Raw genomic sequence first — 16,031 nt, forward strand, 5'->3', positions numbered from 1 at the left:
ATATTATCAAAAGCTTTTCCTGCATCAATTGAGAGAATCATATGGTCTTTATTTTTTAATTTGTTTATGTGCTGAATTACATTTATAGATTTATGTGTATTGAACCAGCCTCGAGAGCCTGGGATAAATCCCACTTGGTCATGGTGTATAGTTTTTTTGATGTGTTGTTGGATTCTGTTTGTTAGGATCTTATTGAGTATTTTTACATCAATATTCATTAGTGATATTGGTCTGTAATTTTCTTTTCTTGTTGGGTCTTTCCCTGGTTTAGGGATCAAGGTGATGTTTGCTTCGTAGAATGTGTTGGGTAGTATTCCTTCTTTTTCTATATTTTGGAAGTGGTTTAGTAATATAGGTACTAGTTCTTTGAAGGTTTGGTAGGAATTCTGACATAAAGCCATCTGGTCCTGGGCTTTTCTTTTTAGGGAGATTTTGTATAGTTGATGCTCTTTCAGAACTTGATACAGGCCTGTTCAACATTTCCGCTTCGTTTTAGCTAAGTCTTGGTAAGTGGCGTACTTCCAAGTATTAGTCGATTTATTTCAGATTTTCATATTTCTGAGAGTAAAGTTGCTTGTAATATTAGTTAAGGATTTTTTGAATTTCTGATGGGTCTGTTGTTATTTCATCTTTACCATTTCTAATTGATGAAATTAGAGATTTTACTCTTTTTTTCCTGGTTAGCTTGGCCAAAGGTTTTATTGATCTTTTCAAAAAACTAACTTTTGGATTTATTGATCTGTTGTATAATTCTTTTGTTTTCAATTTCATTTAATTCTGCTCTGATTTTGGTTATTTCTTTTCTTCTGCTGGGTTTGGAGTTGGAATGTTCTTCCTTCTCCAGTTGCTTGAGATGTCCCCTTAAGTAATTAATTTACTTTCTTTCCATTTCTTGAGGAAGGCTTGCAGTGTTATAAATTTCCCTCTGAGGACCGCCTTTGCAGTATCCCAGAGGTTCTGATAATTCGTGTCTTCATTGTTGTTTTGGTCCACAAATTTGGTGATTTCCTTCTTAATCTTGTCTATAACCCATCTATTCTTCAGCATAAGGTTGTTAGCTTCCATATTTTTGTATGGGTATGCAGATTACTGTTGTTACTGAGTTCAACTTTTATTCCATGATGGTCTGAGAAGATGCAAGGGATGATTTCTATTTTTTTAAATTTGCTGAGGTTAGATTTGTGGCCCAGGATGTGGTTGATTTTGGAGTATGTTCTGTGGGCTGATGAGAAGAATGTGTATTGAGATTTTTTTGGGGTTAAATATTCTGTAGATGTCTGTTAAGTCCAGATGTTGAATGGTTAAGTTTAAATCTAAAATTTCTTTGGTTAGCTTCTTTTTGGAGGATCTATCTAGCACTGCTAAAGGGGTGTTAAAATCTCCAACGACTATGGAACTGGGGGAAATCAAGTTGCTCATGTCTGTTAGAGTTTCTCTTATAAATTGAGCGGTGTTCTGGTTGGGTGCATAAATATTAATAATTGAAATCTCATCATATTGAGTATTACCTTTAACAAATATGAAGTGTCCATCCTTATCCTTTCTTATTTTGGTTGGTTTAAAGCCTTTTGCATCTGCGTAAAGGATTGCAACGCCTGCTTTTTTCTCCTTTCCATTTGCCTGGAGTATAGATAACCATGCCTTCACCTTGAGTCTATATTTGTCTTTTAATGTAAGATGAGATTCTTGCATGCAGCAGATATCTGGCTTGAGTTTTTGTATCCAGTCCGCCAACCTGTGCCTCTTTAGAGGACAATTTAAACCATTCACATTAATTGAGAAGATTGATAAGTCTTTCCAGAGTCCGGTGGGCATTTTTAATCATTTTGCCACTGTGGAAGTTGGAAGTTGATCAAAATTTTCTAGGTGAGTTTACTTTTGTGGTGGAGGATTATGCTGGTCTTTATGGAGGATAGGTCTGAGAATATCCTGGAGAGCTGTTTTAGTTGTGGCAAATTTCTTCAACACGTGAATGTCGTTAAAGTATTTAATATCTCTGTCATAAATGAAACTCAGTTTAGCTGGGTACAGGATCCTGGGTTGAAAGTTATTTTGTTTTAGGAGATTAAAAGCCAGTGACTATCGTCTTGTAGCTTGAAAGGTTTCAGCAGAGAGATCTGAAGTTATTCTAATATTCTTGCCCTTGTAGGTGATGGCCTGATCCAGCAACAGGGCGGGGGGTTGTGCAGACTGTTCTGGGAGTGCCTGGCGCCCAGTGACTTTGGCACAGAGGGCCCAAGGCTCCAGCAGTCTCTGGCCAGGAGAAGGGCTCTGTGCAGAGGGCACGTGGCGACCAGAGTCCCTGGCCAGACGCGCGGGGGGTGTGGAGACAGGGAGGGTGTAGGAGGGGGGATGGTGTTGCCCAGATCCCCGAGTTTCTGGTCAGGGCGTGCGGAGGCCTGGCGGGTGGGGTAGCGGGTCCCTGCGCAGCTCTTACCGGGGTCTGGGAGTGTGCCCATCACGGTTCCGGCGCAGCTCCTGTGGAGGTCCCGGGGTGGGAGCCGATCATGGGTCCCTGTGCAGCTCTTCCGGAGGTCTGGGAGGGTGCGGATCATTGGTCCCGGCGCAGCCAAATGCGCAATTTGATTCATTTCTTTCTTCACAGCATAGAAGGGATTTAGGCTGTCCTGGATTGAGGGTTTGCTGTGTGATGTGGCATTCTAATAAAAATATACTTAAGGCCGGGCGCGGTGACTCACGTCTATCTGTAATCCTAGCACCCTGGGAGGTTGAGGCACGTGGATAGCTTGAGCTCATGGGTTCAAGAGCAGCATGAGCAAAAAGCGAGACCCTGGCTGTACCTAAAACAGAAAACCCAAGGCAAGAGGATTTCTTGAGCGGAAGAGTTGGAGGTTGCTGTGAGCTATGATGTCACAGTACTCTACCCAAGGCAACAGCTTGAGACTCTATCTCAAAAAAAAAAAAAAAAAATGTAGCTCAATGGGTAGGGCTCTAGCCACATACACCGAGGCTGGCAGGTTTGGACTCAGTCTGGGTCAGCTAAAGCAACAATGACAACTGCAACAAAAAAATAGCTGGGCATTGTGGTGGGCGCCTGTAGTCCCAGCTACTTGGGAGGCTGAGGCAAGAGAATTGCTTAAGCCCGAGTTTGAGATTGCTGTGAGCTGTGATGCTACAGCACTCTATCGAGGGTGACATAACCAGACTCTGTCTTAAAAAAAAAAAAAAAATTGGACGGCGCCTAATTTATTTACTTACTTACTTATTGATTGATTAATTGAGACATGGTCTCACTATGTTGCCCAGACTAGAGTGGAGTGGCATCATCACTTTTATTACAAAGTGGTCAAGTATCTTCTGTTTTTAGTAAACAAAATTTTAGAAAAATTACAAGTGTAGTACAAAGAAGTTTTTTTCTCAACTGTTTGATACTAAGTTGCTATTGTAATTCCCCACCACCAGGCAATGCTTTTGTTTATTTTCTATATATAAGAACATTCTCCGAAGTAGTCACAATGCAATCATTAAAATCAGAAAATTGGGCGGCGCCTGTTGCTCAGTGAGTAGGGCGCCGGCCCCATATGCCAAGGGTGGAGGGTTCGAACCCTGCCCCAGCCGAACTGCAACAACAACAAAAGAAATAGCCGGGCGTCGTGGCGGCGCCTGTAGTCCCAGCTGCTCGGGAGGCTGAGGGAAGAGAATCGCGTAAGCCCAAGAGTTAGAGGTTGCTGTGAGCTGTGTGACGCCATGGCACTCTACCCGAGAGTGGTACAGTGAGACTCTGTCTCTACAAAAAAAAAAAAAAAAAAATCAGAAAATTAACACTGATACGTTACTACTCTCTAATCTTTGTGTCCCATTCAAATTTCACCACTTGTTCCAGAATGTTCTTTATTAGCAAAGGAGCTGGTTTGGAAGTGTGCATCACATTTAGTTCTCGTGTTTTATTAGTTTCCTTCAATCTGGAAAATTCCTGAATGTTTTTCACTTTCATGACTTTGATACTTGTAGAGATTATAGGCCAGTTGTTTTGTAAAATGTCCTACAATTTGTGATTTCTTTATTGGATTCGGACTATGTGTATTTGTCGGGAATATCTCAGGAATGATATGATGGCCTGTTGTCAGTGAGCGCGTGATTTGACTTGTCATATTACTGATGATGTTCACTTTGGTCTCTTACTCAAGATGATCTCTGTTAGTCCCCTCACTGTAGATTTATTCTTTTTCCGTTTGTAATTAATAAATATTTTGTGGGGAGGTACTTTAAGATGCTGAAAATACCTTGGTCCTCATTGCTTTCAAATTTATTTACTTACTTACTTATTGATTGATTGATTAATTGAGACATGGTCTCACTGTGTTGCCCAGACTAGAGTGGAGTGGCATCATCCTAGCTCACTGCAACTTCAACATTCCTGAGTTCAAGCAATCCTTCTGCCCCAGCCTCCCATGTAGCTGGGACTATAGGCATGTGCCACCAACCTGGCTAATTTTTGTATATTTAGGGTCTTGCTCTTGAACTCCTGACCTCAAGCCATCCTTCTGCAGCGGCATCCCAGAGTACTAGGATTATAGGCATGAGCCACTGTGCCTGGCCATATTTATTTTTTTATATTAGTGTGGGTCACTGGTTTTCTATTTTATTTAATAGTTTATAGTTCATTACTAACATTATTTACTTTGATGCTCAAATTTTCTGAGGTTTGGCTAGTAAGAACCTTTTCAAGTAGGCTTTTGTGTCTATTTAACATTTCTTTACCATTTTTTGGATACTTTCTTATGGTTTGGCACAGGATGTTTCAGGTTTATCTTTCAGAGAATCAAGTACTTGTTAAGAAAAGCTCCAAGTTCTAATGATTTTGACTTTATATGGTAAAAAATATAAACCTTCTGTGGAGACATTTTACCCAGGCTAACTTTTAACTAGCATTTATTCAGCATTTCTGAACCAGATAGTAAGGGAATATTAAATATTATAGTTGTTAGATGTGAGCTAGCTAAATTCACTTAGTGCCCCTGTAATAGGATGTATCTTGTAAGAAAAAGGTATAAATTTGATTTTTCCTACAACTTAATAGGACCATATAGGTTATCCTGCTTTTTGGAAGCTAAGCCTACTGTTTTCTAGAGTGCATTCAATATATAATCCTCAAGAAGTAAAATACCTGGGTGGGCACTGTGGCTTAGGCCTATAATCCTAACACTCTGGGAGATGGAGGTGGGTGGATTGCTTAAGCTCAGGAGTTTGAGACCATCCTGAGGAAGAGTGAAACCTTGTCTGCCATCTCTACTAAAAATAGAAAAACTAGCCAGGTGTTGTGGTGGGTGTCTATAGTCCTGGCTACTTGGGAGGCTGAAGCAAGAGATTGTTTGAGGTTGCTGTGTGCTGTGATGACACCACGGCACTCAACCCTAGGGCAGCAGAGTGAGATCTGTTTCAAAAAAAAAAAAAAAAAGCAGCAGCACAAGTAACACTTCCTTTGTCTGCATGGAAGAGACACAGATATGCAATAGAAAGTGATGTGCAATCTCTTTTCTCAAAACAGTGGATATTTAAATGAGTAACCCAAATAAAATAAGCATGTGGGCCTTGAAGGAAACTCTGAAATAAGACATCTTATTTGTATTTTAGGTCTATCATTGACTACTTTGAACAAACTCCTTAACTTCTTTAAGGCTTGTATATTGTTATCTATAAAATGATAATGATACCTACTTATGTGGATCTTTTTAAGATGAGATAAACTGTTAGCACAGGACTTAGTATATAGAAGGCACTAAAGTTTCTTCTTTCCATATTTTGGATAAGGTGGTAATGAGAGGTTGGTGTTAGATAGAGTGCTTATAAACTAAATTTCTCATGTGTTTTTAAAAATATGCATTTCACAGATGAGTTTTGAGGGTAAGTGAAATAATGTGAAGAGTATTTTGTAAGTTGGAATTGTAATGCTGTATGCTCTTACTAATTTGTATTAAGAAGAAACTATTTTTATTTATTGAGGAAAATGTGGGAGAGACAGACTTCACAGTTTACAAATTACACAGTTTGTAATTTAGGGGAGTAACACTGAAAGTGATCATTCTAGTCTTACATGTTGGGTATAGATAGATTCTGGTAACAACTTTGTGTAACCACTTTATACTGATGTTTCATGTTTTATAAGTAAATGTCGCATTTAGGTATAATCTAAATTGTGTATTGGAACTTAGGAAGTGTCAGATAATATTGAGTTCACTACTTTTTATTTTAAAAAAATCTACAAATATTAGCAAGGAAAATAATTTATTTTCTTCTTCCAAATAGCAGTAGGAGTAAATAGTAATACTACACAGGGTGCCAAAAAACATATACACATTTCAAGAAAGGAAAAACTGTATTAAAATTATAACACTTGAGTCACATTTGACTTCTGCAATTATAAGGGATACAAGATACAATATACAAGATAACAGACTTTATTAGTGTATATTGAGTATTCCAGTTTTAATAGTTTTCCTTTCTTAAAATGTGTATACATTTTTTTTTGTCACCCTCTGTATGGTAATTGTAGACCATAGTGTTAATTGTTGAATATCAGACTTCAGCTTTGTTTGCTTGTTTCCTATTGATAAATGGAAATATTAATGGAATAGTTCTCAACATAGAGAAGCTCAAGAGCTAATCTTAGTTAATTTCTTCTTAAAATTTATTTGTGATTTGCTATAAAATATTCAAAGCGAATGCACTAGTACCTATATAATAAATGAGATTTATGATTATTTATAATTCCTGCCTTGGTTTCTTTTTAAAATGGCAAGGATGTATGAACCAATGGCGTGTGGTATATATACATGTATAGAACTATCAGTTTCTTATGGAAGAATTTTTCTGTAACTAATTCAGTTTGCTGATTCACAGAAAGAGTTTGAAGATTACCTTAGAGACTTGTCTTTTTATAGGTAGAATCTGAGGAACAGGAAAGTTGTTTCTTGCATACTGTGATACATGGTGCATAGTTCAGCAGCTGATATGTCTTAGTACATATGTATCTACTACTATTTTATAATCTGAGTTGTTTATACTGCCTCTGAAAGTGTGCTTAACTGTTTTGGGATCAGTTTGGTTTGTTGGAAGAGCACTAAAAGGAAACAGCCCAGAAATCTGGGTTCTAAGCCTGACTCTGCCATTTATTCTTTGCATAAACCTAGGAAGGTCACTTATCCTGGTAGATTTTTTTTTTGTGTGTGGTTTTTTTGGCCGGGGTTGGGTTTGAACCCACCACCTCCGGCATATGGGACCAGCGCCCTACTCCTTGAGCCACAGGCACCGCCTTGTCCTGGTAGATTTTTAAAAGCTCTTTAGCGCTGTACTTTATGATTCTTTAATTATTATTTCCTTTCTTTTTCTTACTTAGTACATTTTTGCTTGGGTTTTTGGTATGTCTGGTTAAATTAATTTCATCTTTATCTTTCAGGTTGATTATTCTAGACCTTCAGCAAAACACAGGAAAATAGCTACCTCATTTCGTGACGCTTCACTCAAAGACATTTTAGTGCTGGCATGCTCTCTTTTGAAAGAGGTAAGTTATTAATAGTTCAATTTCCTAGTTAATGTATTTGGAAGTTTTAAGAGGTTTAAAAGAATTCCAAGTGGATTTCCACCTTCATTCTGCCTTTTGAAGCATTATTGTGGACAAATTTAATTTAAATACAGGCAGTCTCCAGGTTATGATGACCTGACTTAGGGCATTCATGGTTACCAGTGGGCTCCCAAGTTTCCTCATAAGGATAGCTTATAATTAAATTAATAATTGACGCACTAGTTTCTTCCACACATATAAACAAACCTACATGGCTTAAGTGGTTTGTTGGCATAGCACCCTTATGCCAGAGGATAGTCTCATTGTTTATACAGTCCTTCACGTATAGCCCCTGAGGTACTGCATCACTTTCAGTTTAAATTTTTCTTTTAGGAAATAAGAGTTCATTTTATATTAGAGAAAGGAAAGAGAGTGGGGAGGGAGAAGAGGTGAGAAGGAGAAAAGAGCAGAGAGCAGGGAGTTTATCTTAACTTTTAAATTTTATTTTGTGAGCTTGTATTTACCTTTGTGACCATGCCTTCATGGTCATAAGCGAAAGTCTAGTGCTCACCTGGAGTTCCAGGTGAGCTTGCATTGAAGAGAAAGGTAATTACAATGGAAATGAAAATAGAAATAAGATAGTATTCAGAGAACAGCCAGACACCATCATTCATTGGGAAAGCTTTAGGCTTTAGTCCCTTGACTGTTGGAACAATTATAAAGGATAAAGTCAGAATAATGGAACATGTGAAAGGCAGTGCTCCTGTGAAAGCGTCATTTATTACTTAAGCAGTGTAGTGGAGTAGTGGATTAATTATTGAAATGGAAAGGTTATTATTGATTTTGTTAGGTCAAAATAAGTGTAATGTTCCTGTTAACGTAGCGTTGATGCAACATTAGGTGAGTGTTAACCTTTAATTTTCTTTTTTGAAATTTCTCCTATTCTATGTAAACTTTTTGTATGAGTTTGTTTTTATGTTCTTTTTGAATTAAAATAAATAGCACAGTAGTTTCTATAGCTAACTGTTGCAGTACAGGGGGATTATTATTATTATTATATTGCACTGTATTATTTTTACCACATGAGCCATTGTTATTATTGTTACGGTAAATGTGCTGTTTATCAGGGATTTGAATTACATACAAATTAGATCTAAAGACGTTCTTAGGAATGTATCTGTGTAATCTGGGGACCACTTATACAATAAATTTTTACAAATCTGTATGAAGTTCCAAAAAATTTATTTTTATTTACTGGGTTTGTGATAAGATAAAATTTAAAGGCAACTTATTAACTTGTCTTTTATTAGTAGTTTATTGTTTCCCTACTGTAGCTTCTTTAATACTGAAGCTAATTGAGTACTAGTTTCTTTATCTGCCAGTATTTTCATAGGGTACAGATGAAAAATGAAACGACAATAAGTTTTCCTAATTCATCAACTATGAAAATTCATTCACAGTTTAGGCAAGATAGTTGACTTTAATAACTTCATTGGGTAGTAGTATCTCCCTTTTTGCTACGTAGTTGAACCTTAGTGATAGTAGTATCTCCCTTTTTGCTACGTAATTGAACCTTAGTGATAGTGTGATTAATACTTATATTATGTTTTCTTATGGAAATATGGACTCTTATCATGGAACTAAGCTGGTTAATCACTATAGTATACTGTTTCTGAAAATATGTTCCAGTGAGCACTAGTTCTCAATTATTTTTGTGGCATAGTAAAATAACTGCCACACTGTATCAGACCAAAAGACCCTCTATAATCTTTAAAATTTTCTTTTAATATGAAACATTTCAACACATGCAAAAGTAGACAATATTATGACCTCCTCGAACCTGTCAACCAGTTAAAAACTCAACAGCTAATCTCGTTTTCTCTCTGTACCTACCCACCTACTTTGAATCTTTTTTTATTATTCTTAAAGCAAAATCTCAAACTTCACATCTTTTCTACTGCAAATATTTCATTATATATCTCTAAAGAGTGTAACCTTTTTTGGTTGTGTCAGGATGGTCATTATTGGAGGTCAGGATTATTCTCCAGAAACTTTTGAGTGTCTTCCCACATTCATATAGTTCTGACAGCCTTCATTAACCAAATGTGGTTCTTTTATGCATGAAGTTAATCCAGTTTTTCTTGAAGAAAGTTGTATTTTTCAAAGTTGCCTTTTAGTTAATGAATCCTGGTCATTTATGTAGTTGTGTTATATATTTATTCAAACTGTCTCTTATAACTTTAGAAGGTAACTCACAATATGCAATTAAGTGTAAAAGGTTTTATTCCCATTTTACAAATTCAAGTTGTAACTAGATTATTATAGAAATTTGTGGATAACAGTATAACAATATAACTTTACAATTAAACTTTTTTTCTGATTTTCATTTTGCATTATTTTAATTCATAAAGTGAAAATGTATTGATATATTTCATAGTGTTTTATTTGCTTTTGTACTTTTTTCAGGTATTGGCCAAACCTTTAAATCTTCAGGATGAATACCAACAAAACCTGGTAATGCAAGTCTTAAAACTGGTCCTCAACTGCCTTAACTTTGACTTCATTGGCAGTTCAGCAGACGAATCTGCTGATGATCTTTGCACAGTGCAGATTCCAACAACTTGGAGAACAAGTAAGAAAAAAGTTTATAGGAGGAATGGTCAACATAAATGGCAGAGAATTAAGTAATATAGTTATTTCTCTCTCTTTTTTTGTTAGGCAATCAAAAAAGATCTCAAAAGGAATTGTGACCCAAAGTACCTGTTGACAATACTGAAATGTTTTCTGCAATTCTTACCATAGTAACATCCATGTTTTAATTTTGGGAAGAAAAGACAGCTCAAGTGGAAAGCAGGTTTGGGAGGGAAAAACAGGAGCTCCAATTTAAAACTTTCAGATAAATAGAGTAGGAGAAAATTCAGTAGTTGGCAAGAGATATCAACATATTTTTCAAAGTTATGAAGAGAATGAATTAGAGCAGTGGTTCAACCTTCCTAATGCTGTGGCCCTTTAATACAGTTCCTGTGGGTCGCAGCCCACAGGTTGAGAACTGCTGAATTAGGGTAAGTGACTTAGTAGAACAGAGTTGCAGCTTTCTTCTACAGGATACTAAGATAGATAAACCAAGTTGATTTGTTCCTTCGCATCCCAGAAAAATAGTAGTACTAGGGTACCCCTGAAATCAAAAGTGGGAAATGGCTTTGAGAGGGCTTGGCAAAAAATCCATATTTTGAGCAGTTAAACTTCCTGGGATCTTCTCTACCACCTGTGCAGTTAGGAATCTGCCTCTGACCATCTCTTCCATATCTACAGAACCCCTTGCTTCCTAAGACTGGAGCTTTCCTCTCAAGATGCACACTGGAGAGGCTTCAGATTCAGGGATATCTGATATAGTAAAGAGGAGCACCATAAATTTTGTGAAAACTAACATATGGAAATCAGAGATAAAAACAACAGAAAAGGTCTTAGTGTTCTGAATCTTGACTGTGGTGATGTATGTATGTATGAACCAACACATGTAATAAAAATTGCAGACACACCTATAAGTACGTGTAAAACTGGGAAATTTGAATAAGATTGGTGGATTGCGAAACTGGGTAAAGGGGAAACTTGCAGCCTCTCTGTATTATTACTGCAACTGCATATGAATCTACAATTATCTCAAAATATTTAATTAAAAAAAGGAGGAGGAATTAATAGAGACAAGATGAAGAGAAGAAGTAAACTTGAGAAAGATATAATTAATATTCCTGGAGAGAAGAAAAGGTGATGAATTCTTGAAACAGAAACAGATATTGTTTTCAAAAGGATAATTCAGAGAATTTTACAAATTTCAAAAGACAGTTGCCAAAAGAAAACATTCAGTAGAAAAGTAGGAAGATAAAGTTAATAAAATCTTCTAGAATGTACAACAAAAAAATCAAGGTAATGTTTTGATAGGAAGGGAAAACAAAGATGAAACTGGGAGATCCACCATCTTATTGTATTAGGACTTGGTAGCAAGAGAAGACAGAGAAAACAGAAGAAATGTTGCGAATGAATAATACCCAAAAAGGTTTCAGCACAAAGGCATACATTTTTGGATCGAAAGGTTTCACCTAATACTCTAGCATGGTGATTGAAAAAAAAAAGATACACACTAAGCTACATAATCATGAGATTTCAGAATAGTGGAGTTAAAGAAAAAATTCCTGAACTCTACCTTCAGAAAGAAAAAAATATGTTACCTTGATTGGGATCAAGAGTGGTATTAGACTTCTCAATGGTAGCACTAGAAGCTAGAAGACAATTGAGTATTCAGACTTATGAGGGAAAATGATTTCAAATTAGACTGAAATTATCACGTGTAAGATAGAATAAGGACATTTTTAGACATGCAAGTCCTCTCCAAATTTATTATTTCCTTGCTTTCTGGAAGCTACTTGATTTTCAAGCCAAGAAAGCAGAAAATACGTGATTTTTGAAAAGGTTATTTCAACACAAAATAACAGTAAGCAGAAATAAAAAGATTAGAGTTGTATAATAAAGTTAGGGAACGGCTAGTTCAAGATGAAGGCTCTGGGAGGTAGGGGTGGAAGAATGAATATGATAGATTACTTGGTGCTATTGATTGTGTGAAAAATGTCATGAAAAGCATCTTGCAAACCTGCCCAAGTATTTGGAAAGAATTAGTGACAGATTTTGTATATCTACATGCACACGTACACATACATACATATATACATACAACTAAGCCCAGTAAAGATGCTGTGATTAAGGAGTCCAGTGAGTATTAGAAATGTCATATGATGACAGTATGTTTCTTGACTCAGCTGTTCATATTATTTATGTAGTCATAATAAATGTAAACACATAGAATTGATTTAATTGCAAATTGTGATAATAGCAGATGGATTTTTGAGAGGATGGATTTTGGAAGGAGAAGTGGGGGTAGTGGGGATGACAGCTAAAGCTTCACATACTATAATAGGAATACAGTTGATACCGAAAACAAAACAATCAAATGAATAGTAGTATGTTATTTGGAAACGTATGTAAATATAGCTAAAATAATTGAAAGGTAGTAGGGATGGAGTAGGTTATAGCTTTTTAGTGCTGTATATTTTTTGATACTATATGAATTTTTAAGCAGTATTTATATTATTTTAATCAAAATACAAGATTCTCCCAGTTAGAACTGAAGATGCTACAGAGAAATGAGGAACAGTTTAGCTAGTTAATTTCTATCTTTGTATTATTTCATTTTTCAAAGGGAGATAGCTAGGAATTAAAAATTAAAAATTTTTCTAACCTGGAAAGAGAGGCCACACGCAGAGGTCTTGGACTTTTCAGTTAATATGATAACATCATACTTTATTAAAAACACTGACTTGAAAGTAATGGTGTTATAAAATAATTTCTTTTCCAGTTTTCCTGGAACCAGAAACATTGGATCTTTTTTTCAATTTGTATCATTCACTTCCACCACTACTGTCTCAGTTAGTAAGTAAAAGTTATTCATTATTTCATTAAAAAGTACCTGTGATCTCTAATTAAAGTGAGGGATGGTATATATTTACATCAAAACTTCAGTTTATATATTTGATTTAGGTTACCTCTCACAATAAGTTCTTACATTTTCTGGGATGTATGTTACTTAAGCTATTTGTCACATTTTTGTTCATTTTGTCAGCAGCAGCATTTTCCAAACTGATCTTTAAGATACTAGTGTATAGTATAAAACATTGCATGACCAAGTAAGTTTGAGATGTACTGGATTAGGTTACAGGATTTTTCCCCTCCTGCAGGATACCACAGTGCATAATGTGCAGTATTTCCCAAACATAATTGTACCACAAAAACATTATTTTCTTTTTGGTAGAACTCCTGGTTCATTGGTTCTCAAGCAGAGCTAGGCATGATAAACAGTTGGGAACCTTTTGAACTTAAGCATCTCCAGACAGATTTTGTATATGAAAAATTATTGGAGGGGAATACATACAAATAAGAATTTTCATGGTGGAGTAGAAGAATTGTGGGTGGCGGTAGTGGTTGATGATGTTTAACTTTCATGATTTCCCTGGTCTATAAAACTTTTTTATCATTAAAATTAATTACATTTTCAATGTAAAGGCTGGTTTTTTTTTTTTTAATGTGGCCAGAATTACTTTTAAAATTGAAATGAATTTTTTTGTTTTTAGGCACTTTCATGTTTAGTTCAGTTTGCTTCTACAAGAAGGTCCTTATTTAGCAGTCCTGAACGTGCCAAGTACCTTGGTAATTTAATTAAGGGCGTAAAAAGGATACTTGAAAACCCTCAGGTATTTATAAAGTAATTTAATTAATACTTAGCATATGGAAATATGTTTTTCTGCTCAAAGGCACATAATAAACTTACGAATTTATTATGGGTCATATTATACGAAAATAGGTTCATATTAATCTTTCTTAGATTTCATTTGTAGTAAGAAATTGGCACTATTTAAAAAAGGATGTTTCCATTTGGATTTCTGTGTTACTCTTCCTTTTATTTTTTATCTTTAGGCAAATACACATAAAGGTTATCTGTCTTATTATGCTTCTGTCTTTTATGATCGTACTACATTTCTTTGCTTGCACTTCTTAAACTACTGAAGTGATTAGGGTTCTATCTACCTTCTGAATTAGAAGACTTACTATAAATCTGAATCTTAATATTGAAGCAAGTGGTTTTAAATTATGCAATGTCTTCTTGCCCTCTATTGGACAAGTAAGAGTTTGTAGATTTTAAAATCTACTTTAACTCCAGAGCTTCAGGGGCAATACTCATTTCAAAGAATTGCAAAGTCGTTACTAATGAGTGAGTTGGGGTACCTAAACAAAACACTTTGTTTCATTTTTTATTTTGTTTTTGGTTTGAAATGTCTGTAATTAAGTTGGGTGCAGAGGTTCATAGCTGTAATCCTAGTGTAGTAAGAGGCTGAGATATGAAGATCACTTGAGGTCAGAAGACCAGCCCAGACAATGTAGTGAGACTCTGTCTCTATAAATAAATTTATATAAAAATTAGCTGGGTGTTAGTGGTCCACACCTATATTCCTAGCAACCTGAGAGGCTGAGGCAGGAAGATTGCTTGAGCCGAGGAGTTTGAGGTTATAGTGAGCTATGATCATGCCATTGTACCCTAACCTGGATATCAGAGTGAGACCCTGTTTACTAAAAAACTAAAAAGGGTGGTGCCTGTGGCTCAGTGGGTAGTGCGCCAGCCCCATATACAGAAGGTAGCAGGTTCGAACCTGGCCCTGGCCAAACTTGCAACAAAAAATAACCAGGCATTGTGGCGGGCACCTGTAGTCCCAGCTACTCGGAGGCTGAGGCAAGAGAATCGCCTAAGCCCAAGAGCTGGAGGTTGCTGTGAGCTGTGATATCACAGCACTCTACCAAGGGCAATAAAGTGAGCCTCTGTCTCTTAAAAAAAACAAAACAAAAAACAAACAAACTAAAAAATTGAAATTAAAGTACAGATTTTAAAAGGTCGAATGATGATTCAAGAAGGTTTATCTAAGTCTTGGTTATTAATAACTTTTGGGGGGACATATCTTTGTATTAAAACATTTTTTTTGAAGGTTATTTTTAGGAGTGTTTTATGGGAAATCCATTTGTTTTATCACTTCATTATTGTATAGCTGTGAAATTTACCTGTTTTATTGATAAATAGGATTTTAACACTACACTTTTAAATTTTTAGTTGTGTGCCTGATAATTCTCTTAAATGATTTCCAACATCCTCTTATTGATATTTTATGGTTATAAAAGTTAGCATGAGTACTAGAGTATTTTAGAATCACATTCATTAATAAACCTATGATTACGAAATGTCTTTTTGTAATTTATCATTAACAATTAGATAATATGTTATATTCTCTCATGAAGTTCCTATGAATGAAATTTCTTAGAAACTTGCAGTGTTACTTTTTGAATTTTGTCTCATGCCAACTACAGTGCATATAGCAGAAGCCCGCAAACCATACAGGTAATAACACATGTACCCTGTCTTCAAGGAATTCAGAGACAGCAGGGGATGTTTTTCTTTTTAATTTCTCCTCCTAAATTGACACATATATCTTGTAGGTATTTTGTTAAACTTTGTTCTCTGGTTTACTTACAGGCAGGAGTTGTTTGAAGGGGCAGAGCCCTAGGTACTCAATAAGTGTTTGTCTAAAAATTAAAAGAAATAGCTATAATCTGTATGCACACACATATGCCATTTAACTTAAGTTCCATTATTACTTTTTTCCCAGGGTTTTAAGTATCCACTTTACATTCATCTTGAAAAAGTTTTAAGTCTTTTGTTGGCTTCTGTTTAGAGTACGGTATACACACCACACACACACACACACACACACACACACACACACACACGTTTTTGTGTAATACTATTCATTCCCAAATAAAATGTTGTTGTCATGGTGTAAAACTTCTTCCAAAATCTCAACTTTGAATTGCTTTTTATTAGTCATTGATGACATTAATTAATCTAGGAAAAATCTCT

The 16,031-nt window shown here is 35.7% G+C and overlaps 1 protein-coding gene across 2 annotated transcripts in view; it reads left to right on the forward strand.

The window, feature by feature from the left end:
* RANBP17 (RAN binding protein 17) overlaps positions 1–16,031 on the forward strand; it is a 480,295-nt gene that overhangs the window by 37,987 nt on the left and 426,277 nt on the right. For both annotated transcript variants that reach the window (XM_053566863.1, XM_053566864.1), the window contains exons 6-9: positions 7,418–7,522; positions 9,989–10,154; positions 12,930–13,003; positions 13,702–13,821. In XM_053566863.1, the coding sequence (XP_053422838.1) occupies positions 7,418–7,522; positions 9,989–10,154; positions 12,930–13,003; positions 13,702–13,821 (465 nt within the window). The remainder of the gene's footprint in view (positions 1–7,417; positions 7,523–9,988; positions 10,155–12,929; positions 13,004–13,701; positions 13,822–16,031) is intronic.

Source organism: Nycticebus coucang, chromosome 17 (assembly GCF_027406575.1).
Source record: "Nycticebus coucang isolate mNycCou1 chromosome 17, mNycCou1.pri, whole genome shotgun sequence".
NCBI classification, from domain to species: domain Eukaryota; kingdom Metazoa; phylum Chordata; class Mammalia; order Primates; family Lorisidae; genus Nycticebus; species Nycticebus coucang.